The sequence below is a fragment of the Panthera onca genome, chromosome A2, assembly GCF_046562875.1.
Source record: "Panthera onca isolate mPanOnc1 chromosome A2, mPanOnc1 haplotype 2, whole genome shotgun sequence".
Taxonomy (NCBI): Eukaryota; Metazoa; Chordata; class Mammalia; order Carnivora; family Felidae; genus Panthera; species Panthera onca.
Window position 1 is genome coordinate 88,300,941 of NC_138340.1, and position 24,190 is coordinate 88,325,130.

The window sequence follows — 24,190 nt, forward strand, 5'->3', positions numbered from 1 at the left end:
GATTTTGTAATTAATTTTTAAAGCCATCTTTTTCTCCTGTAATGAGTGTGTAGAATTGCACAGTTGCAGCCTTTAAACAGTGATTTCTTCCAATCACTTGGAATCGGATCTTTTTCAATGGAGAGGAGTGATTACAAGTGACGATTTCACTTGTATGAGGTATCTAAAATACATAAGCTCATCGAATCAAGCGTGTGGAATGGTGGTTACCAGGGGCGAGGGGTGGGGGTAGGGAATTCGGAGCTTACTAATCATCAGGCATAATGTTTCAGTTAAGCAAGATGAATAAGCTGTAGACATCTAATGTACAACAATGCATCTATAGCCAATAGTAATGTATTGTACATTTAAAAATCAAGAGGATAGATATCATGGTAAATGTTCTTACAATTAAAAAATCATAAATGTTTAGTGTTAAGCAGACATGAAAATTCTAAAACCTCTTTTTCCTTACAACTTGTTCGATTTGTTCTACTTTGGCCTTTAGCTTCTTCATCCATAAAAGGATGGGAAATGTCTACTGCCTAGAATGGTCGTAATGATTACGCGAGACAGCATACACAGAAATCTTAGCACTATTTCTATTCACATTATTGTCTATCATCCCCATTATTAACTGTAACAGAAATATGGGAGTTTTTTCGTGTAACTTGAAAAACAATTGTTTTACTGCTAACCTTATTCAAACATCAGCATGCATCAACATCGGGGAATATCAACCATTCTCATAAAAAGGAAATAGCAAGCTAGCACCTCCCTGTTTAACCTATGTCAGATGATTATCCCGAGTGATCTCTTTCCCTGGCTTTTGAGTCATGAGGGCTCACCACTCAGAGGAGGTATATAGGCAAGGTTAGTAATCAGCATTCGGTGTTATTTGGGATGCTGGATCTAGGGTTGAAAATAGGAATTTTCTAGAGAACAAATTCTATTCCCTTCTTTTGGGGCCATCTGGATGACTTAAGGACAGATCAGGAAATAAAGAGATAAATGATTTGGGTTATTTAAATGATACCAGCAAATGTTTTGATTGGAAATCTACAGCAGTCTTTTTACTTTTCTTCTTTCTATTGCTATCGTTTTGAATGAACCTATCAGATAAACATTTTATCAGGTGGATGCATGTACTATTGAAAGCTTGATATATGAATCTTACATGTCTGGAAGTAGGCAAAGGAACAGACTCTATGTGAACCTTGCTTGCCCCACTAAAGAATGCTCTGAAGTTTTATAGGAGTTTTTATTTATGGTCACAGTGATTCACCAACACTAACAAGCATTAAATTTTCACAGCACTCCTATCACTTTATTTGGCATGGGAAATGGTAAATCTGTGACAGCCTAAATATGGGATTCTGATTAAAACTCCCAGTATTTTTTTTCCTAAGGATAATTCTTTCTATTTAGTTGCTCCCTTTTTAATATATGCAATATCTTATTTCCTGTAATTTATAAATTATTTAGGATGCAGTTCTTAAATTTCAGCAGATACAAATCTTACTACGAAGTGCAGATTTAGAGGTTATTCTGTGGTATGTTGTAAATTGCTTCAGCAATTTAAATAAAGGTCCCAATTAGTGTGACTGGTAAGAACTTTGAAAAAAGGAGCAGCCAAGTCAAAAAATTATTATCCAGACTGGCATAGAGATCAGAGGGGTGTAAATATGTTTTCTATTGGGATTTCTACCACAAATGGTTCTCTCTTCCTGTATTTAATGGAAACCATGCCATGAGTTTGATGTATACCTATCAAAAAGAAAAAAAAAAACAATTCTATTATCTTCTAAGATGTATGAGGTTATTTATTTATGAAAGATGGCATGGCAAACCACTAGGGTGCCAGATTCATGCCCGTAAGAGTCTGGAACAGTGGCTTAAAAATGAGCACATTTCCCCAAGGACAATAGTAGAAAAATCAGTATTTGTAAACCAACTGAAGAGCTGATCTTCCTATGCTTAATCTCTAAAACTCAAGAGTAGTGTTTCAGAATGTTAAAGTATTTCTTTAAGTGTTTAACAGAACTTTCAAACCTAACAGAGAGCATTCTAGTGTGCCACAATCACTCCCATTTCCTAGCCACTCTGACAACTTTAATTTGTGAACTGAAAGCAATGCCTGATTGACTTTAGTAAAGAATTCAGACAATTCAGTCTGGAACCATCTTTCCAAGTACATCACATCAATTTTAGAGTATGCAACGCTCAATTACAATGGTGAAGATAAGTGACTCAGGAATTTTTTTTTTTTTTTAAATGACACCATCTAAGCCTTCTTTCACTGTTGCATAATAATGTCTAGGCTTGAGGCATAAAATTGGACCACTTCAGGGGTGCTATCAAGTTTCTTGAAAATATTCTTGGAATAGTTTTCTATGATTACGAATACCCAGGGAAGAAGTTAGGAAAATGCTACTTCAAAAAGTTTAAAGGACATGATGAAGCATGTTCATTCAAATAAAGCTTATTGTTCTGTATGAGTCATTCAAGAAAAAACAGTTAAAAGAATATAGCTACAATCCAGTGGAATGCCTTTAGAATTGTGATATAAGATGAGAGAACTATAGGGCATACAAAACAGGGACTTTATTGTATGTAGCTGTTATGCTTCACAAAGCATATTTTGACCCATGATGTATCAGAAGGCAGGTTATAATAAACAACCTACATATAGATGACCTGTGTTTGGGTATCCTTGAGAGACCATGTATTTTTACTTCTAAATGATGATGGTATCATATTGTAGGCCTTTCCTTATAGGATCTGTCCATAATTGCCACATAAGGTAAAAATCTCTTTCCGTTCTTTTCCTGAGCTAAAATGAACTACATATTGGGAGGTACAATTTCATTTTAATAACAAGTGAAATATAATGAGATTATGGAAACATGTCATTACTTGGCAATAACAATTTTTATGCATTCCATGCATGATTTCTATTATGTTCACTTTTTATAAAGGGCATTCAGAGAATACCCCCATTTAGTTACTATTGTTATACAACTCAGTATCATTTTTAAGCTTAAATATTTTATAAGTTTGAGCTGTTTCCTATCTCAAATGAATGAGAGATATAAGAAAAAGTGTGAACCAGTATATTTTAACGTTGTTACTCTCCCCCAATCCTGTCTCATAGCATTTGTATCCTCTGCTAGATTCTACTTTTCTGAACTGATTCACTCCTATACCTTTAATTGTCTTGAAAAACATTTTGGTAGATCATATCAACAACTCTATTGTTAGCTATACCTACTGGAATATCTAGTCATCTTGGCTCTTTTAATTCTCTCTCACTTTATACATCTTGGCCTAATCACTGCTTATCAACTTTCTCAGAAGAGAGGGAGAATATTAGAAAGTCAAACACAATAATTACTATATCTACACCACCAAGTGGAGCCACCTTGACTGAAATGATTTATTCAACCTCATGGTTAACACAACAGAGGGAAAGGCAGTCCAACAAACTTGTCTTTTTTCCTGAAAATATAGCTTATGTACTTACTTAATTGCTCCCACCATTATCTCAACTCTTGACTTATCTCACTTGTACCCTTCCTTCAATCCTCATTTCTTATCTTATTCCTTTGTGAAGAATACCTCTTTTCTTTCCTTTACACTAATTACCTATTCCAAACTTTTACCACTTGGTAAACTTTTACCACTGATACCTAAGTGTGAGCCATTCTTATATTTTCTATTAATGTCTAATACTTACTAGACATTCACCATGCCAACCACTTTGCTTAGTGTTCCAGGTATATCCTCCAAGCTACATTTTTTTTTTTTTTTTTTAATTTTAGAGAGGGAGAGAGAGTGTGAGTGAGGGCGAGGGGCAGAAGGAGAGGGAGAAAATCTTCAGGAGTCTCCGTGCCCAGTGCAAAGCCTGATGCGGGGCTCGATTCCACGATGCTGCTGGAATCATGACCTGAGCTGATATCAAGAATTGGAAGCTCAACTGACTGAGCCACCCTGGTGCTGCGCCCCCACCCCCCCAACACAATACATGTTAGAATGGTAACTTCCAAGCCTCTGGTAATCTTCACAACCATCTAAAGGGGCAGATTTTTTATTATCTCCATCTTACAAATAATCACTGAGTTTTAGTGAGGTATATTTCCAAGATCACACACACAATATGTCAGATATGAGCTCAAATCTGATTATTAAAACCATGCTCTTAACTACAATGGTCTACTGAGTCCTCTTGCCAATTTAATTGCCCATAGTCATTCAGTTAGTACCTGAACATATCTCATATGATTTTCTCAAATGTTTTTTCTCACATAAAGATTCTTCTCACCCCTTGCATCTCTGTGATATTTTAAATTTCTGAATTCTTCTTTGTTGGGATACACTCTTGGCACACTTGCCCCATATGTGTTTTGACATACTTGCTTGCCTTCGTCACTAAATATGAGAGCTCCTTGGGGGCAGTATGCATACCATCTTCATGTGTACATATCCCATAAATTACAGTGTATATCATTGCATATTATGTCAGTAGTTATTATAGGAAGGATCAAATAGTATAGAGAGTCATTGATCACTGACGGATTTTCTGAATTGGCTCTCATTGCCTCGTGATCTGCCATTCCTTTCCATATAAGATTAATTAATTACTTTTGCTGTTTCATAAATAAGCTTTACACATTAATGTCTCATGTCTCCAGACTGTGTTTCTACTAGAAAGGCCTTCTCTGTTCTTCCTTGAAAAATTTCACATACTCTTATAATCCAGTTTAATTCTTACTCCCTGTAAAACATAGCTTCCTCATTCTCAATAGCATACCATAGCATAATTAACAAACCATTGTGCCCCCTAAACGTCATAGCATTTGTTTTATATCTAAATGATGGACCAAGCTGCCTTATCATTGGATAGTATAATTTCTCAAACACTGTGTTGTGATGTACTTAAGAGAGTAATCCTACGTGTTTTTCTATTCTTAGTAACCATTACAGTGGTTAATGTATAGTTACCCTTTTTAACTTTCCGTTCATCTGAAGTGAATTTAAAAGTTTTAAAAGAATAATTCCTGGATGAGAAAGAGAATAATATTTAAAGAAGCAGGAACATAATAATATGGAAGTGTTTACCAAGAGAAATCAGAGTTGTAGTTGAACCCTGACCCAAACCACAGCAACAACAACAAAACACACACACACACACAAATGGAAAGATTTGTTCCCAATGCTTTTCACATCCAGCACACTTAGGGCTTCTCTGCTTAGTTTCCCCATTTGGGGTCATTCTTTCTCTCCTTAGACTCCCCTACTATTGCTGTATGCAATTAATTCCAAATGGCAACTGACATTTGTGTAGCACCATGTAGAATTAATTCTATTTGTGAAATTTTTATTAAAAAGAAAATAGCCCAATGGCATGCTATACCCTAATTAGCCTGGATTGATAAGGGAGGGTAAGATCCTTCTGCACAGGGATTGTCTTTATTTCTGCCCTAGTTTCTCATAGGGCTTGGCCCAGAACATGACAATCGAATGAAGGATAGCATGTTGAGCCAAGGTTGGGAGACTTTCTTTGTTCTGAAGATGGCTGTATTTTACTCAGATACTTAGTGTAATGATGTAATGATTTGCTTCTTGGTTTCCTCAAGTAAATATCTTAGAATGAGTGGAATTTTGTTTGTTTATTTGTTTGTTTAATTATGAGCAAATTGGGAGTATAAAAGAGGTGATTTCAGTCTAACAAAATATGACGCTGTACTTTTTTTTTCTATTACAAAGATAAGAAGATGCTTCAGTATGGTTTGTTTCATATTGCCTCATTTTCTTTCCCACCACCAGTTTGTGTGTGTGCGTATGTGTATCTAGTAACATGACTTTGAGTTTGCGTTGTTTTAATATGTGGCTTTATAGACAGCAAATGATAGAAAGATTTTAAAAGAGGCACAGCACTATCATATTGAGACTAAGAGTTTTGTTGTTTTTAATTTACAGAAAAGTAAATATTTATTTTATTATATCTATTTCTTTGTCAAAGACATTTGATTCAGGTTTAATGTTCAAAATATATGAAATGTTTTGAAGCACATATATATGTATATACATAGACATATATATGTATAAAGAATAATTACAGGCAAAAAACAAATCGGTATCACACTCATTGAATAAAATGGGGGAGACATTTATTTTAATAAACAATAACTATAGTCAACTGTAATGGACTCATGGCAACTACAGTTAATAAACCCCTGTTGTACATCTGAAAGTTGCTGAGAGTAGATCTTAAAAGTTCTCCTCACAAGAAAAAAAGGTTCTGTACTTATGCACGGTGGCAAATGTTTACTAGACTTATTGGTGATCATCTTGCAATCTATACTGAATCATTATTTTGTACACCTAAAACTAATATAATGTTGTAGGTGGATTATACCTCAATAAAAAAGTAAAAAATAAATAAATGAAATGCAAGCCTTGGCAAAAGTTTCTCAGAGACAGACTGACATAATTATGTCTTACTACAGCTACTTACATATTAACAATTACTTAAGGTAAAAAATATTTGCCTTTGAATACTGTGTTCCTAGAAATAATGTAACAGCACAAAGTAGTGCTGTATTTTACATTTACCATACTTTACTAAAAGAACACTGGCAGTTTTAAAAATTCATTACTGATTATTTTTACATTTAAGTTACTATTAAAAGGCAAGCTGCTCTTTGTGATGTGGTTATAATTTATAACCACAGACAGTCTAAGTTTTTAAGCTAAGACTATACCTCACCTTCACATATCATTTACATATACTGATTGCTTCCACATGTCTGGCATAAGGTAAAATAGTTTATGAGCATTGTAATATGGCTAAAGCCACAATGAAATAAAATTCATCTTTGTCTAGAGTACCACAGAAATTTATTCATGCTGGTGTATAAAGTGTTTTCCAAAGGAATTCTGCCTTCCAAAAAAATCCTTTAAAAGCCGACTATGGTGAGTGTCACCTCCCTTCTTAAGGACGTCTAGCTTTCCTAGTCTGGCTTCCAAGTGTCTTCTGTTAGACAAAAGCTCCTTTAAGTTACCTTCGACATGTTCTTCATTCTATTTACTAGCTTCAGACTGCAAGTTTATTTTCTTGATGACCAAATATCCTCTTTCCTGCAAATGGGTTATTTGCAATCACAGGTGGTTCATAGAACTGGTCAGAAAGCCCCAGACTTTATATCTACAGTGTTTCATTCAGACTCAGGGACATATTAAATACAAATATTGTGTTAATTCCTATGTGAATTCAATACTCTTTAAGTTGTCATGAAGAATGTTGTGTCTTCATGGACTAAGTCATAACAAAATAATATTCAAGGCAACCATTACACTTAAGAGGATATGCTGTAAGTACAGGAGCAAATAAAACTAGTCATTTCCTGGTTATTTTTACTGAATATTAAATGACTGACTTTGGTTCATGCTGAAAACACAAATTGGAACTTATAGTCTGTGAGATGCAGGCAACCCTTTCCTCAAGAAACAGGTGCTTCCTGGGGCGCCTGGGTGGCTCAGTCGGTTGAGCATCCGACTTCGGCTTAGGTCATGATCTCACAGTTTGTGAGTTCGAGCCCCGCGTCGGGCTCTGTGCTGACAGCTCCGAGCCTGGAGACTGCTTCGGATTCTGTCTCTCTCTCTTTCTCTCTCTCTGCCCTTAACCCACTCACATTCTGTCTCTGTCTCTCTCAAAAATAAATAAAAATTGAAGGAAGAAAGAAAGAAAGAAAGAAAGAAAGAAAGAAAGAAAAAGAAGAAAGAAACAGAGTCTACCTTTCTCAGGCTGGCTCAGTAAGTATTCATGGCCAAGGACCTAAAAATCAGGTCTGCCTTCATCCTTACCTTGCTTTATGGATATATTCATACAGATTCCATCGAAATTACACTTAAAACTTGGTCAAGCAAGTTCATATCAAGACGTTCAGCTTACCTATGCAGGACTGAAAGGTCTGTCAGGTATTTGTTCATCAATGGTTTACTTTCAACACCAGCTTTTTACCAAGCCTCCTCATAGGTTCACTGACTAGCTGATATTGACAAACTTCATGTTTTTTTAGCATTCCCACTATTATTTTACGAGTCTTTGAAATAAGTGCACTACAAATATAACAAGTGTGATTTTCTTTGTATTATTATTATTAATCTAATTCACAAAGTAACAGAGAATATGTGCATGCATACCCACACCAAATAAACAAAACAGTGATCTAGAACCTTCTATGCACCAAGCAGTGATTGGGCCTCTTACAATGTATTGTTATTATCCTGATAAGACCTACCAGCTACCATGAAGTAGCTATCCTCCTGCATTGGAGAAGAGCAACTGAGGCTAGTAAAGTTAATAACACATCCACATCCTAACACACACACAAAATGCCAACGTCAATTCAATGCTTTCTTTACTATGCTAAGATTCCTCTTGTCCTTGTGAATTTTTTGTTCTAGCAGCTAAATTAGAAAAAGACACTAATTTTCAATAGGCCAACAAGCAAAGGACTGAACACTATAAGCACAGCAAGACTTCCTATTCAATAAACTAAATAAAGATTGTATATATTATTGGATATATTTATTTTGCACATTCCAAGAATGGAATGTAGGAATTCATTTTGCATATTCCAAGAATGTGTCATTTTATTCTCTTGAAAATATGAAAAAGCAATAATCTGACTGTTTGGTGGAGGGGGCACACTAGAGACATTTACCTATTATCTCTATCTTTAGTTTCTCTAAGTAAACTGAGTTGTATGAAAAAGATGGTATAATACGTACAATACAGGAACCATTTGGGAGAATGAAGTCCAGAGTTCATAGTTACATCTGGTACAACTCAGTATTAGAGACTGAGATCTGTACTAAAGAAACAAATCACTATAGCATCACTAATTTCACTTCCTTATATGGCATCTGCTTAAAATAGTCTAAACATATTCTTTAAAAACGAATGTGCTAATGTTTATAAAGCTGTGGACAGAAGTACTGTCACAGAGTAGACAGTTTTCTCTAATTTGACAGCTAAAGAGCAATGCCAATGAGACAAGTATTAATCTTATTTCTGATGATACATTAGACAAAACAGACCCTGACTCTACTCTACCTTGCTAAGTGATTTGAGGCATGCAAGAAAAACTTTTTTCTAGTCACTTGGTCCCACCTTGCTATTATGCTAGAAATCTTTCTCAAGACGCTGTCTGGATTAGGAGGTTGAATGATGGAGATAGGATGTGTGTTCTGCTAGTATGTGCCAAGGGAACCTTAATTCTGTTCTGAATAGGCACCTTGGGAAGCAAAAGAAGGCTGAGAGCCTATTGAACATGAAGAACACACAGTGAAAGTAGGAAACTCCATGGCTCTGGGCCAGTGTGTAAGAGCCTAACAGGGAATTGGAGTCTTAGGAGTAGTTGCTTTGTTTGAGTATCGCTTCCAATTCTATCTAGTTAGAATCAAGTGCAAAGGACTGAATCCCTGCACACCAGCCCAGGAGAAAAGAAAAAATCTACTAAAGAAGGAAGATCCCACATAATATAGTAACTTGAAAACGAAAATGTTACACTTGACATCTTGCTTTTGGCCAAATAGTGACATTGTGACAGACTAAGATGTGTGTCTGATACCTCATCAGAAGTCCTAAATGTGTGTCCTGCCATAAATCTAAGAACATTTAAAGGAATTAATATGTAATTGAATATTTTAGATGGACAGCTATGCCCTAAATATGCTAGATTGTTGGATTTTAATAAATATCTGCAGTTTTTCTTAGGTATAACTTGCATTTTTCTGGATGTGTGAAATCGGATTGCTCCATGTAGCTAAAGAAGAGCTACGTGTCTCCATCTGGAGTCTCTGTAACCCAAGAGAACAGGACCGAACTGTGAGGCCCAATCTGAACTCCAGCCTATAACCTGTTTCAAAATTTTCTACCACTTATCCTGATTTAAACTGCTTCTGCAGCCATCGATGATTTTTCTCCCAGAGATTTCACTTCCCAGAATGGACTGTGTTTTGTACTCAGATCTGTTTTATATAAGGTCTCATCTCTGCTCCTTAGGGCTCTCGCGGGGAGTGATTATCTGTCACCTCCTCACTTATTCCTTCAACCACTTCTTCAATTTAATGAGGCACTATCATGTGTAAGACTCTACTTGACTGAGAATAGAAAATGTATAGGTGCACCTGGCTCACTCAGTAGGTAGAATTTGCAACTCCTGCTCTCGGGGATGTTAAGTTTGAGCCCCTCGTTGGGTGTAAAGATTATTTAAAAAATAAAGTCTTAAAAAATAATAAAATGGATAAGGAACAGCATAATATTAAAAAAAAAAAACCTGACAATGTGGGTCTTCTCCCCTTCCAAGTTATACGTTTCTTTAGGATAGATGCCGCATGATGTTTTATACTCCTCTGTCTTTTCAAAAGCCTTATCAAAGGAGATACTCAAGTCAATGTTGGAGAGAACAGCATCAGTAAACAACTAAGGCTGGGCAGATGTGGATCCAGGAAGGAAAGCTCACAGGTGTGACATGGAAAGGGAGGTACTGGGTGAGGGTGTGGTTGGGGCTGCAAGGTGAAGAGAGTTTCACTTTCTAGTTACTACCAATTGTTGTATCACACTCCTAGTTGCAGAAATTTAGAAACTTACTGTTCTTGAATTCTCCAGATCCTCCCATACGTACACAAGCATTTACTGAATCTAACGTTTCTATACATATGTCTCATCTTCAGCCTTCCTCTCTCATTTCCATTATCATGATCCTTATTCAGGGATTAATTTCTTCATATCTGAACAACTCCAAGACCTCCAATTAGTTCCCTCTATGCCCTAGACTCCTTTAAGTTAATCATTCTTTTAGGTCAAGCTAAGGAGTTTGGACTTTAATCAGTAAAACTTTAAAATGAAGGAAAGGCATAATTAGATTTGGATTTCAGAAAGAATTGTAGCCACTAATGATGCAAAAAAAGAGACCGTAATTAAAGATGGCTGTTGCCATAGCAGGGCAAGTAATGATATGGATCTCACTTAGCCTGGAAGAGAGAACAGGACAGATTTGAGTGACTCAAGAGATAGAATCCACAGGACATGTAGGTAGATATGGGGTGGGTCAGCGAGGGAAGAGGCAAAGACTCTACTGGGACTCTACTGGCCTGGACCACTGGGACAAAAAGACAATATCCTCCACAACTGGAAATAAGGAGGACAAATATGCTTGCAGAGAGGTCAGTGGGCACAGTTTTGAACAAAATTGGAGTTCTGTGTGAGAGACCAAGTGTAGATATTCTGTAGCCTTTCACATATGGAAGAGACAAATAAAAAAGAGCCTAGCTGGCTCAGCGACTCCCCAGAATTTGTAATGTCTGGGAAGTAGTCAGGGGTATGCACAGATGGGGAAGAGATCCCTGGGTGACACTGGCACAAAATTTCAGGTTGTATGAGCTTTCTGCTTCTGAGTCATCACTTGGGCAACAAGTCCACATCTCAAGGGTCAAGGAGGCTACTTTGTCCTTTAATTACGGTATTTTATATGTGTAAAGTTAACCCAACTGAGCTAAAATTATGGGAACCACACTCTCTGTACTAGGCACAATGTCTAGTTGAGATCATCAGGTATATGCATGTAGAATGGGGAAATTTAAAGTGGCAAGATTACCTAATTAAGAAATTGCCATTTTGTTTGTTTTTCTGTAGATCTAGCTGATAAAAATGCAGTTCTACACTTCTTTTTGAGAGAGACATAAGGGCTTTTAATTTCTGAGGATTTTGTTTTCAAAGGAGGGTCTTGAATTAGATTTATTTGGATAGGACAAGAAGGTACAAGATGAAGACTATTTCTAGGTCAAAGGAGGGGGTGGAGGATGGGGGAGGAGGGTGGCCAGTATCAGTTATGTTATATATATATATATATATATATATATATATATATATATATGTAATATTTAATATATATTATATATTATTAAAAATGTCAAGTCTGGAAAGATGGAGGGCTCTTGTATTGAGGGGGGTCAGGGGGATCTGTGTCCTGCTCACACCCTTCACTCTGGAGGTGGAAGGACTTGAGAGTGGAAACACTGTGTGCATTCCAGTGGAAGCAAGACACTAAACACCATGTCCTGGAGCCAACATGCTGAGAAGCCTCAATGGAAGGGCCGCTGAAAGAGGCAGGTTAGCAACTTGCTGGAGTAGTGATGCCTTAGGGAGAACAGAGAACTCCTACAGACGACAACATTGTACTGTAGAAGATGCTCTGGGAAGGTCAAACATTAAAGGACTGAAGATGACAGCCAATCCTGAAGGGCCCAAGACCTGACCTCAAGCAAAAGGTGACATCCTCTCCCTACTATTTCTCAGCATTCCACTTTCCACAATTACCAATTAAACGTGAGATGATTTGGAAAAAAAATGACTGGAATGTAACTTTTCTTATATTTGCTATAAGCACATTGATTTATGTAGTCCTTCATTTCCATATAATTCTGCAAGTATGATTACACTGTCTTTTTTTGAGGGGGGGGCAGGAGGGGCAGAGGGACAGGGAGAGAATCTTTGAGCATGGAGCCCAATGCAGAGCTCAGTGTCACAACTGTGAGATCATGACCTGAGCCAAAATCAAGAGTTGGATACTTAACTGACTGAGCCACCCACTCATCCCTAAACTAATTCTAAAGGATTATCACAGTAGAGCAGAGTTTATTCTCTTGAAACTTCAAATCTGAATATAAAAATTAAAATTTCTAACACATCTGATGAAGAATCACAAGTCCTTGTCTCCTTTGGAGTTGACCTCAGGTATAAACAACTTTGTTCTGGCTTTCCCCAAATATATTCCTTAAGGGCTGGGATTAGACCTTAATTAGTTTTTTAATGTCACTTAATAGCTATGATTTGGCACTCTTGGTAGTTGTCCACCTGTCCTTTCCTGTTAATACTTCTACTTTGTCACAAGACTAAAATATTTTATAAGAGTTTAACATCAAGCACTGTAAACGAATTTATATTCTAAACATCAATGCCATATTTATATTCTAAGCATCAATTCCACCTCTAAGTGGACTAAGAAAATTAGTGGAGTCAAAGATAAGAGGAAACAAGAAAGCCTGCTCAATAATAATCTTAGCAAGTTGTCCAATAGCAAAGCCAGCATTCTCTCAAAAGTATGGACAATAGAATACAGTCAAATTTAAGTTTTTAAGTGATTGTGCTTTCAGCTTTGTTTGGTAGAACTGATTTGTTCTACAAAGAGCTCAGATACAATAAGACTGATGATGAGATCTTTTATCTTTAGCCATTATGTGGTTTTAGAGTAGCCTCACTTACTTTCTTTTCTGGCTATGTGTAATGCGACACGATTATGAGAAAAATCAGGGTGTTCCTCCAAAGGAATGAAACAAGTCTTCAGCCTGGTTCCTAGGATCTTATAAGATGTGTGTATTATTATTTTCCATTCTTCATGTCTTACTCGCAGGCGAGTTAAGTTGACCAGAAACTTTGTGATTCAGTCCTGAAATATGCTTGGTTCAGAGGAGATACTGTCTGTGGAGGCAACAATGTTGACATACACTTAGTGCTTTTATTTTATTTTACTATTTTATTTTATTTTATTTTACTGAGAGTGAGTGTAAGTATGGAGGGACAGAGAGAAAGAGAGAGAGAGGGAGAAGAGAACCCCAAGCAGGCTCTATGCTCAGTGAGGAGCCCCACACGTGGGCCTCTATCTCACTCACGACCCTGGGACCATGACCTGAGGCGAAATCAAGAGTTGGATGCTCACCTGACTGAGCCACCCAGGCAACCCTCTTGGTGCATTTCTAAGTCCCTCAACTGATATCCTCCTTCCCTAGTGTCCAGCACTAAGCTTACTTTCTCTACATTACAATGCACAGTTCACTTATAATGAATTGATAATTACACCTGTGCATTCTTTTTGTACTCACTAATAAACAGGCATATTGCTTTTAAAAACCAGTGTGTCAAAGGGAGCACAGAATCGCTCAACAAGTGACTGTGCCAGCTGGTGAGCGTCTAAGGATGAAAAAGAAGAGATCTGGCCTTGAGGACCTCACAGTCTGGCACAACAGAGAGGATCCACTTAAGTAATTTTACAAACTAAAGAAGCCATTCAACATATTCAACAGCACTAAGCCCCATTTAGTTTGCTGATCAAGACTCAAGCGGGTGATGCTATGTTTTATCAAAAGACACATTTACGATTTCGGCAACAAAATACGTTACTGTGAGATTTGGTCAACACTGTTTCTCCCACGTCATATCTTTCCAAGCAAAGGAAACCTGGAAATGCAGGTTTAATGACTCGTTTAGGAGCTGACAAGATTCCCTAAAGTTGTGGTCTCTTTAAGTTCTACCCTAAGCTTCTAGAAAATACTAAGATTGAATTATTCTTCCTATTTATCAACAGAATTTTATTTTTGCTTATCTTCATTCCCTAATTTAAGTGTAAATTGTATATTTTCTTATCCTGGGTTTGACAGAGTCCAGCTTTGTTACTGTTTGGAAATAGTGTGTGAATTCCCTATTTATACTTCTGTTTATGTCTTGGCAATAGAAGAAGATAGTAACTGGAGACATTCAGACTTACTTGTGTCAGATAAAATTTATTGATTCTTCCATATGTTTAATTATGATAATAATTTAAAACAACCTACAAATCACAAGGAGTCACTTTTAAAAATATACCGAATGTGATTTATTAAACTTTATTTTACCGCCTCAATTAGCTACTCTCCAATTATGAACGATGGCAGTAATGTGCCAGAGGAAGTCTGCATCATTTCCGTTACGAACTTTTTATGATTCAGGCTGAAAAAAATATATATGAATGCATCTATATGAATGTATATAAAATACTTAATATGCATGGAGACACATGAAGCTATCCTTTACTCATTCTGATTGTTTGGTACTGCTGTGTAGCACAGGCCATTTTCATATGTTAAGTCTTACGTTAAATATATATATACTTACTTATAACCATTTACTTTTCAAGGGTCAAAACACACCAATAAATGCATGCAAAGAGCACCTCAAAATCTTAAGCAAAACGCATTTCAACTAACGCTTCTGTTTTGTGTAAGTTACATCTCCTGACTCTAATGCCAGTTTTTCCAAGCTTGGCCTCCACACATCACTCTGTGTATATTTATCCTAGCAGCCTGCCCATTTCCAAACTAATGAAAGAGCTGTCACAAATTGCTAGTGCCACCTATTAGTGGAAGCACAGAACTGCAAATCATGATAATTCCTTTAAATAGCACCTTAGAAGTCATGAGGGGTAAAATCCATCCCAAGACTCACACTTGTTCTAATTTATGTTTACAGCTGCTGGTCTTTTTAAAATAAGCTATCACTGCATGCACTAAACTTAGATACTGTCACGAGTTCTAGAGATTTTACCTACAATTTTGTACTGATACGTCATTTTATCATAGATTTTTTTCATAAAGGTTTGATAAGTGCAATGTCTTAATCAATTAATATGTAACTCTCCATGATATAATATCATGACTTTGTAAATGAATGCTGTTACATAATGATTGATTAAAAATGTATTTGAGTACTGGTTTCTCTGGACGGTTTTAGGACAATGGAAATATAAATTCTATTTAGCATAGTCCTGACTTTAGATTTAAAATTCTCCAAGCATGTGAAGGTATGATATTTTGACCTTTGACTAGTGACATGTAGGTGTGCCACTGAAGTTTAAATGAGAAAAATTGGGATAAGAAGTTAAACCACACAATTTCTTACTGTTGATAACACTGTAAGTTATTTAAAGTACATGTCTCAACTACAATTAGATATTCACACTAAACATAAGTAGATTATGCTCTGCAAGCAACAGTTTTATTTCCTTACTAGGAACATATGAGATCATATTAATTAATTTTAATTCAATTTATTCTTGAAAGATCTTTCATTTGCATGGATGTTTGAATATAAAATTTAAATATAACTGGCCAAAAATTCCAGCATATTTGTTAATTAAGTTGTTTGACTTATAGATGAATGAAAAGTAAGAAAACAAGGAAATTCGTTAGGACAGATTTATATATTTGGTTGCCTAAATATCCTGGCAATATACATCACTGTCTGCAGTGGAGTCTTGTAAATAATTTATATGAAGAGAAATAACAACATAAAAAAGTTAGAATTGGAAACATTATCTCTTCAGTATTCAGCTTTATTTGAGCTAATAATGATTGAATATTATTATCAAAATTTGGTGGGCTAGAATTTTACATGGCATGGTTTTGGGGTCTCAGTTATTTTTTCTACTAGCTGAGCTCTACACTGCATAACTTATTACTTCCAAGGCCAATCTGGTTGGCAGCTTTAAACAGAGAACCCCTGAACTGGAGACTTTCACTAGCCCTCATGTGATCTGACCAGCACTGGATCACAAGATGTGTGACTGAGCATCTTGTTTTATTTTATTTTTCATTATTTTGCCAGAATACATTTTTTCGAGTAGGTGAATAAAAATTTCTAGTTTTCAGCAGGCTGAAATTGAAGGTTCCTGAATCAAAATATGCTTTTTAAAGTGAATAGAAATTTGAGCAGAAAAGGCCATGTTAAATAAGAATCAGCAAGTCAGAGACCTGATGTTAAATATGCAGTGACTATAGGAGAAAAGATACTGCAAAGAATTTATAACTTCTTTGCACCGTGTGTGTGTGTGTGTGGGGGGGGAGTGTAAGAATATATATCTTAAACATATAATATATAAATATATAATATTATATAATACATAAATATACTATATATATACATATATTTATATAATATATATATATGTATATATACTTCTCTACCTTTCATAGATACTTATCTTTTAGTTGCGAGGAAATTATCAGTATAAGACATATTACATCCTATACAAACATGTGAGTACTTGACATATCCATAGGGACTTTTCATGCCCATTCTAAAATAAATAAATAAATACGTAATATAAAATATGAATGTCATTGTATAGCAGTAACAATTTTATTATAGGTTGCCAAGATCACTTTTCTCAGCTATAAGATATTAACATAAAGTTTTGTCATTCATAGATATACATATATTTATATGTATACACATACATATTATATATAGATGTGTATCTGTGTACTCTGGTAAAAGTGAAGAAAAATCTCTGAAAAGTCAACAAGTTTAATTAGTAAATCATCATTCATATTAACTAAATCTGAAGCGATCATAGTGCATTGAGCAATGGCAAATAAAGTCTTTTGCAAATTGTATTTCACAAAGTTTTAATTAAATATTACTTCCAATATCAGAAAGATGTGTGTGAGGATTTTGATTTACCTGATAATCTCATTGTTGCAATAATTAAACTACTCTGGGGGCAAAAATCTTTACAAAGTATGAAAAGAAAGTCTTTCAAACATTTATTTAAGTGCTATTTACTAAGTCCTCCCTATGAAAGTAAAGTTAAAGGCATTGATTTAACCTTTGGATTCACATGATAACCATCACATTCAGACTTGCATGTGCCTTTCATTTTTACTAAAACTGGAGCACACAATGTCCTGGAAATGCTCATTACATTGAGTGATGGAACATTTGTCATTTGTTTAAAACCCCAAACCTAACTTATTTCCTTGTGATTTCCATAGGTTTTTCTGAAGTCTTCATCGTACCACACATTCCAAAAGGAAGATTATATGATAGTCTGGTATTTCATGAGAAAAGTGAAATTTGACTAGTTTTGTAGGAGAAATAAACAGTTCCACATCAATTTGAAAAAGAAGCATTTCAACATTTAGCTATATTACATACATTTCAGGAAAGCAAAAGTATCTCTGAGTGAATGTTTCTTGAGGATAATTTGTATGTGACTGCTGAGATTTACAGAGTTCTCACATTTGCTTCCCCCACAAGGATTCTAAATCAGATTGGTTCAGAGGAAAAGCCAGCATACCCCATTTTTCTAATATTATCACTTCTCCAGATGGTCCTGAACACATCCATTCAATCCCTTTTTCCTAGAAAGTAAAGAGGCACCTTATTAGATATATATATGTGCATCCACTACCAAGGCTGCCTTCTTGCTTTTCTTTTTCTTTCTCATTTAACACATCAAATCTCTTTCATTTCCTACTAGGCAAGATGACAAGTAGGAAGTGAGCACAGTGATTGCCTGAAACTTTGTCTTGGCAACCTGAGCAATGAGAGAGTTAATGGTGGATCTTTGAAAACAAGTGACCATGGGAAATTAGGGTTGGCAGGGATTTAACTCTTCATGAATCATGCTGGAATATTTTTAAGGGCAAAGCAGTGGATGTTTTAACCGTGTTTGACATCTAATTAAGGAGGAAAAAGAAGGAGCTAAAAAAAAATCTCTATTATAGTTTAGAAACAAAGTACTGACAATTGGCTACTAGGCATTTGCTTTGGCAAAACAAGTGTACATGTAGGGACAAAAAGGTAATGACAGACCAATAAAATGACAGAAGAAAAATTGCTTGGGCCATTCCTTTTATTCTTCTTGTTGTTGTTCGTTTCACAGTTTATATTACCAAATTGCCAAGACCTAGGTATAGCAATAGAATTGTTATGTAGGTGTAGAGCAGTTTTTGATGAAAAGAAAAGCAGAATGATTCTAATGGATGCCATGATAAAAAGAGTTTATAAAGACAGTGTCAAATAGATTCATACTGTCAATATATACAACTTACTTCATCAGACAAGTTTAAAGCCTGCACACATATCAAAGGACTATTCTAATTAAATGCTATCTGTTTGTATATAGAAAGAACGGGTACCTGTTCTATAATGGAGAGTAATCAATCACCATGGAAATAAAATTCTTGCAAAATATATATAATTCCCAATCTTTATTTATTTTACAACTTATTTAGCATTTAGACCAGTATCTCCAAATATAGTAGATTTTTAACGTGTGTTTCGTGTTTCATTTGTTACTCTACAATTATAGCATACAGCCATTCACATCTTCAAGAAGTAAAGTTGCATGCGAAACTGACTCATAGGCATATAAACTTGGATAAAATCAGCCACCAATCTAAGAATTACTTGATGTCATCCTCCCAAAGAATGAAAACAGAAAGCAAAAACTGAGGAAAATACACATGCCATAATACCATATTCTATAAAAACAATTTAAAGACAGTTGCTAGAGATGTAATAGAGATTTAATTAAATCTTTAATGGCTAAAGGATAATGTTTTAAAATCTTGCATGATGAGTACAATTGCAATTCTGTTTGCTAATGTTTTAAATCCATTCACATTTTAGTAACTAAGAAATTGTTATGCCAAAAATAAATGTATCTTTCAATCCAATGTATTTTACCTAGCAAGTATTAATTCCAAATAAACACATTTAATAGGTGTTGAATTTTCTAATCCAAAGTGTGAAAATTACATCTCTCTTTCCTATTTGTGATCCTCATTCACACTAGAGCATTCAGAAAGAGATGTTCCCCATCATGTGAAAATTAAAGAATATGTTTCTGGCATAAGAACAATGTGCAGCAGACAGACATCTCTACAGATAGATTCAATGATTTTCTTTCACATTATAGGCTAAAAACAGAGTATAATTGAAGCTTCCTACTGCCCCACCCCCAATTCCCGAAATCTGAGAATCATAAGAAAGCAACACCTTAGGGAGTAAAAGTACTTGAGTTAAAACATTTTAATCACCAACTCCATTTTACTAATACCTCAGTTATAGAAACATTCTTTTTCATTAAAAGTTTTTCAAAAATACTCTTTTCAACCATGTTAGCATTATTTTATACAACTATCTACAAAATCTATCTAAACAAATAGAGAACAAATATTTCCTTAAAATCCTCATTAAAAACCAGGCATATGCATTAAGCTGTAACCAAATAAAGTACTAGCAATCATGTACTGAAGCTTTTTTTCTTTCTTAAATTTAAACTCTTTTTAAAAGTAAGTTCACACAACTAGCTGTACAACCAGAAAGTAATGTTCCTTCAGTTCTCACTGAAGTACATATGGAATTAAATAACGTTATATTTCAAAGGCTTTAGCTTTACACCAATTAGCCAAATACACAGTCTTTGGTACAATCATAACACACTGTGGAAAAACTAGTCTGTTCCCTCCAGTTTATATTCTCTTGGCAAACCATGATCTACTGCTTATGTTAAGCATCTGATTGTCAGATTGGAACAAACTGAATATTCATGATGACGATTAACCATTTAGTGCCTCAAACTAAGAAAACACAATTTATCACAACAATTGCTATAGGTGAGGCATTCTACAAAGAGACTCTTTTTGCCACGGCGCTTTTTAAAGATATTTTAATAGAAGTAGAGTCAGAAAAATTAACAGCACATATGATCACACACACAGATCAGCATTTACCCAGGCATTCAGCTCTTCTCTGCAAATGTGATTAAATGTTCTTTGTTTGCATTTAAATTGTCATATATCAAACAGGAGACATGCTTTTATAAAAAAGTGTTTAAATCATCTCAGAAAGACACACAGGATCACATAGGTTTCCCAGGTTAAACTAAAGGTTTCATGGTTTGGCTTGGGAGGGAGTTCAAGGAATGAAAAGGCAGGGGTGGTGGGGGGGGGGGGGCAGGGACATTACAGAGCTAGCCGAAAAAGAAGAAAAATAAAGATTTACCTTTGTAGGATAATTTCAGTCTTGGCACATTGTTCTTCCCATTTTGATAGTTTGCTGTGGCTGTGAGTAATACTCCCCAGAAAAGACAGACAATCCTAGCGAACCAGCCCATGCTGCAGACGCTGGAGGTGCCTGTGCTGCTCTGCCTTCCCTCCTGTATTGTGCGGCCAGAGAAGTTCAAACAATCTGGAAACTGGAGGTAACAGGTGATTTAGGTCAGTTTCATTCATAAATGCAGACAATCAAGACCTCACGGCAACACTAACACCTCTTCTTCTGTAACAGTCACTGGAGCACAGAAACTTCAAACCCTCCAAAAAAAAAAAAAAAAAAATCGAGCCAGGCACCGGATAATGAGGCACAACTGTTGTGTAGAAAGAAACAAAAAAATGAACAAGGGCTGCTGCAGTGGTGCTTAAGAAGCAGTTCCTTTTATCTAGGCTCTTCTGATAGCCAGTGGCGGACTCTAATCCTGCTCTCTGCTTCATTCGGCTCCCGGGAAGCAGAATGAAAGGGAAACAGAGAAAGAGAGAGAGAGAGAGAAAGAGAGAGAGAGAGAGAAAGAGGAGCCTTGAGCAGCGCGGACTTTTCCTGTACACATGTAGGGAGAGATGACACAAGATCCCACAGACAGGTTTTCCCAACACTCACTAGACTGGCTGACAATGGGAGAACAGGCGAGCTCAACCCACTCCCCTTCCCTCCTGTCACACAACACATGCAAAAAACATCTCCTAGAGATTAGAGCTGGGAGCAGAACCCTCCAGCGTGCCTGTGAAAGGCATGTAGCTATAAATTTACTTCCCAAGGCACGCGTTGTTTTATAGCCATTTTTAGGTGCAATTTTGATTAAAAAAATCTGAATTCTGCTACCTACATAATTTATAACTCATTATATAATTCCTTTGAACTTGTGCATTATATGTGTATGTATGCGTGTGTGTATATATATATAAATATATATATACACACACATGCATATGTACATATATGTATATCTTTTCACCATTATAACTTTAACCACTGAAGGTTTTAAAGCCTTGTTAGAGATCATTCCCTCTTCCCAACAAACCCCCTTGGCTCAACTACCCCCTTCCCCCGACCCGCAGCAATTTCACTGAAGAAATTCCTAGTAAAGCCCATTTCAACAATCAGTTCAAGACAAATATAGGTCCACTGAGAATTATAAATTACAACTCAAAAGGATACTCAGAATTTAAAAACATCTATGGTTTTCCAGCTTCTGGAATGCTCTGGCTAACATTGTTAATGCATCACACATCTCATTAATTAAAACCACTTCCCTAGTTTTGGTTTAAAGGGCAGAGGAAGATGACAAAGTTCACAAAAGTCCCTGCTGAGTGTCAAGGACCAACATAAAGAGGATATCTCTGTGTCTTCATGAGCTGGTGAAGGGTTACTAAACGTTCTGTGCACACGAATGCATATGTTTAGGCAGTCACACAGACACAACCAGTTCTTTCCTAACTAGACATTTTGTCTGAGGTGTTTCAATTTCCTCTTCTATTTTTCTTTCAATTTTCCCCAAAGCTGATATCCTTATAGGATATTGGGGGTTGGCGTATATAAAAGTTAGTAGGACCGAACTTTCCCTTCTCTACTCAACTCTCTCTGCTCTACCCGTGTCCCCCCCCCTCCCCCCCCCCCCCCCCCCCCCCCCCCCCCGCCCCATACAACACTCACAATTGAAATACAGAATAGAGAACCTACTTCAAGTATGGAAATTTTTCCACCGAAAGAAGAGGGTGAGTCTCACAATTACAAACATAAACACTTAAAGTGGCTTAGTATTCTTGCGAAAAATGATCCAAGCATTGCCACTACAGCTTTCATGACTTAATGTCTACAGGCCAATAGGGGAAAAGCATCTCTCTCTTTCCCTCTTTCCTTCTGTCTGTCTCTCTGCCTCAACAACTATGTGTGTGTTCGGGGTGGGCGGAGTAGGGGTGGGTGGGTGGCTGGGTGGAGGAGCAGGAAGAGGATGAAGAGGATTTAAAGGAGGGAGAATGGGGGAAGGGGTGGATGGATTCTCTCTACTTCACTAGATTGATTCATCAAACAGACCTTATTGTATTTGTCAGTTTCCTCAAGCCTATTGATCAGTCAGTATTGTTAAGAAAATAAAATCTAAAAATAATGTTGATTTTACTGATTCCCGCACTTGTTATCCTGAGCACTTTTCACGCCCTAGGCAATGGATTAAGGCTACAAACGACAAGAGGCTTGTCTGTCTTCCATGGATTACTCTCTATAGACATTTATTCTACAGAGGAATTCATGTTACTTTGGGATTATTTAGAAGATTGGACCAATGAATTATCCTTTTGAAATATCACATATAATTAGTTTAAATACTTTAAATAGTTGTGCCATTTTCATTAATATATTTTAAATGTCTTTAAATATTTATTTTTCCTCTAGCTCTTGTTACCTAGAGTAGGGGAACAAGTTTATATTTGTCAAAACTAAACAGGATAAGCAAATTTAGAAATGTATCCATTTCACTTTCGTAATGTCTAATTCTGAAACATTTTGATGTGTTCCAGGAAAAATGAAAGGTTGTAGGTAAAATTCAGATAAAAGAGGATCAGAATTGACTCCATGGGGAAGAAAGACATTCAATCTGGATTTTGAACCACAAAATCAGGACAGAGTTATTTAATTTTGTAAAACAAGTAATTTAAATTAATGTTGAAGTCTGGAATTTGGTAGCACAGATACCCATGTTGAGATACACACACATAATTTTAAAAAACACTTTCTTACCCTCTAAATTTTGTATGATCTTTGTGTGTCTTCAAATGTTTGAAAGCTTAATAAATTCACATTTACATTTGCTTATCTCTAGATTTTTTAAATTTAAAATGTGTGAACACAGTAAGTTCTGTGGGTAAGCATAACTGTGCTAGACTGATTATAAAAGAATAGAAAAGTGTAGCCATGCATAGATATTTTAACTGTAATTTTGTAAACAAGAAAAGAAAAAGAAACTACATGCCTGAAAAATACAAAAGCATTTGGAGTTTTCTATTTCTACCTCTTTCAAAGTCTTTGACTTAAGTCAGGGTGAAAGTTGTTTTCAACTTTTTTCTTTTACTCCCAAACACGTGAAGGATAACCAAAGTTAAACGTATTTCTCAGATGACGTAGAAAGAAGGTAAAGGGTCGACCTAGGTGGGTGTTTTTCAGAAATTTTCAAAATCTGACCGTATGTGTGAAACATAGATTTTGATTCACCCCACACCCCCCAAAGAACATGACTCCCAACTCTTACATTCAGTGGCCTAAGCCCTGCATGATTAAGCCTGCTGCATTTGTCTCCTTGGCCATTGATGTTAGTTCATCACTTACTACTCTTTAAAAGTCAGAAATATTACATTGATCTTTTAACATCAAATTTTATTTAAGGCTTAAGTGAAAAACCTTATTTTGCTTTTTTCTCAAAGTTGTCTTTATGTTTTTCTAACCTGCAATCTATATCATGCACCATAATTCACTTCACTTGCAACTGAATCT

The 24,190-nt window shown here is 35.9% G+C and overlaps 1 protein-coding gene across 3 annotated transcripts in view; it reads right to left on the reverse strand.

Annotated features, from left to right (window-relative positions):
- Positions 1-24,190, reverse strand: part of SEMA3A (semaphorin 3A) — a 469,306-nt gene that overhangs the window by 183,163 nt on the left and 261,953 nt on the right. For 2 of the 3 annotated variants that reach the window (XM_060632359.3, XM_060632358.3), the window contains one exon: positions 20,654-20,846. In XM_060632359.3, coding sequence (XP_060488342.1) covers positions 20,654-20,765 — 112 coding nt within the window. In that variant the 5' untranslated portion in view covers positions 20,766-20,846. Of the gene's footprint in view, positions 1-20,653; positions 21,328-24,190 lie in introns of those variants that run through there. The other variant, XM_060632357.3, reaches the window with a different exon arrangement.